Here is a 2,357-nt window from a genome sequence, read left to right on the forward strand (position 1 = left end):
CTCTTCATTATTACTGCTCATAAGTTCCTCCATTAATCACATTCCTCACTCGCTGTTTTACTACAATAAGTCACGCTGAGTTCTGAGTCGCTTTTACCACCTTATATCAAACAGTTCGTCTCATTTAAGGAGCTTTGAAAAGGTCAGCAAACTGGTGAAGCACAGGAAACACCGTCACATGCCTTTGTCATATATACAGATACATGTGTTCAGTACAATGACCTTCTTTCCTCACATATTTAAGCTTATCCCCTGGTTAAGGGCCTTGCTTAAGGGCCCAACAGTTGCTGCATGGCAGAACTAGGATTTAAATTCTCGATCTTTCAGTTGATAGCTCAAATCTCCACCCACTCCCACCGTCCCTAATATGGGTGTGATTTCCAGCTGTCCATTCCATACAGTCTTGGCTGATCATTAGATGCCACATTTCTGTTTCTTTCTGGGTTTTATTATAATTTTTTTACTGTTCTAACAGACGTGTATGTGTTGTGTGTTTGCTTTAATTTCAGAGAATCTCCTGGATGATTTCTTGCTGACGTATCCGGTCTTCATGTCTACTGCTGATCTCTGTCAGGCGATCCTCGGCCAATATCCTTCATTAATAAACACGATCAGATAAAAAAACTTCAGTGGGAGCTCAGTAGTGATCAGAAGGTTGCTGGGTCATGCCCCATCACTTCCAGGTCATCACTGTGGGCCCTCAGCTGCTCGTCTTGTATTCAGTCACAATTATATGCCAATAATGTCAATTTATTTACATTTTTTAAAATGCTCTGCTGAAATATGAAGCATTATTAAAAATAGCTCCGTGTCGGTTGGTATCATGTTTTATACTCTGTCCTGCATCCCAGACCATGTAATATCGTCTGAAGCTGGCAGTAGTACGATCTGTACGAGTTTGGTGTAATATTTGGTCATTTACATGAACTAGTCACTGCAAAGGTGAGTCTTCAACTGAACTCTGCTCCGCCCTTCTGAATCACCTTCCTGAAAGCTTCGGAGAACAGTTGTCAGTGTAAGACAGGCTTCTCTACGCTCAGACTGCTTGTTTTTGAGTTCAGAATTTTTGAGGCCTTAACTGCACCGTGGTTCACTTATTATAAGAGAGGCAAGATGAAGGAAGAGGGGCGAGAGACCCTGCTGAGGAAACGGACGGTCCTTCACCTGTCCTCCCAGTGGATCCTGCTGTGTCGAGACCGGCTTCAGGACGACGAGCAAACCAAACTCTTCATGAAGGTAAACGAGGACGCAGCCGAGGCCTGGATGACATTATTAATGACGGATAACGAGCCACAGGCCGGCGCAGCATGGAAATGCCTGTTAGCTCAGCGATTTAACCTCATTTACACGACCAGTTTGAGGGATTCGTTCTCTTCTCGTTGCAGACGCTGTCCCGGTACGTTCTGGACGACCTGTATGAGTATCCGTCTCTGGAGAAAGAGCTGAAGGAGCTCCAGAAACTTCTGCGCATGAAACGCAGACAGTAGGTCTCACTTAATTACTTTTAGATGATTCATGTCTCTAGTATTTATTGTTCTGTTGTTTATCTGCACTGTGTTTATTGTATTATCCTTCACTTTGTGTTCCGTATTGCACCCTGGTCCTGGTCCTGGTCCTGGAGGAACGTTGTTTCGTTTCAGTATGTGCTTGTATAGAGCTGAAATAGATACTATAATTAAATAATCCCAAAGCAAACTAAGGAATAAAGCCTCTCTTGAACTCTTGGAATGGCAACATTTATGCATTAATAAAATATACAACATACGAGGGATCTTCAGAAAGTTTCCTCACGTGTATATGTTGGTTGTAAGCGCTGAGGGTGGAGGAGGAGGAATTGGTCGTGTCTGAGAGACTGAGAGACGCTTATAGTCCTGATTTAGCTCCATCTGATTTATACAGTGGGGTCAAAAAGTATTTAGTCAGCCACTGATTGTGCAGGTTCTCCTACTTAGAAAGATGAGAGAGGTCTGTAATTTTCATCATAGCTACACTTCAACTATGAGAGACAAAATGAGAAAAAAAAAAATCACAATGCTGGTTCTGGAATGCTGGAAATCACATTGTAGGATTTTTTTAATAATTTTTTTGTAAATTATGGTGGAAAATAAGTATTTCAACTCAAAAGTTCAACTCAATACTTTGTAACATGACCTTTGTTGGCAATGACAGAGGTGAAACGTTTCCTGTAAGTCTTCACCAGGTTTGCACACACTGTAGCTGCTATTTTGGCCCATTCCTCCATGCAGATCTCCTCTAGAGCAGTGATGTTTTGGGGCTGTCGCTGGGCAACATGGACTCCACAAATTTTCTATGGGGTTGAGGTCTGGAGACTGGCTAGGCCACGCCAGGACCTTGAA

General features: G+C 42.7%; 1 protein-coding gene across 1 annotated transcript; it reads left to right on the forward strand.

The window, feature by feature from the left end:
- Positions 1-509: 509 nt before the first annotated feature.
- On the forward strand, positions 510-1,487 carry LOC134308115 (rap guanine nucleotide exchange factor 5-like; the record flags this gene model as incomplete). Its single annotated transcript, XM_062990647.1, has 3 exons — positions 510-588; positions 1,095-1,236; positions 1,386-1,487. Coding segments are annotated over 3 exons (323 nt in total), but the record flags the coding sequence as incomplete, so codon positions are not given.
- Positions 1,488-2,357: the final 870 nt, after the last annotated feature.

The sequence above is a fragment of the Trichomycterus rosablanca genome, unplaced genomic scaffold (genome assembly GCF_030014385.1).
Source record: "Trichomycterus rosablanca isolate fTriRos1 unplaced genomic scaffold, fTriRos1.hap1 scaffold_410, whole genome shotgun sequence".
NCBI lineage: Eukaryota > Metazoa > Chordata > Actinopteri > Siluriformes > Trichomycteridae > Trichomycterus > Trichomycterus rosablanca.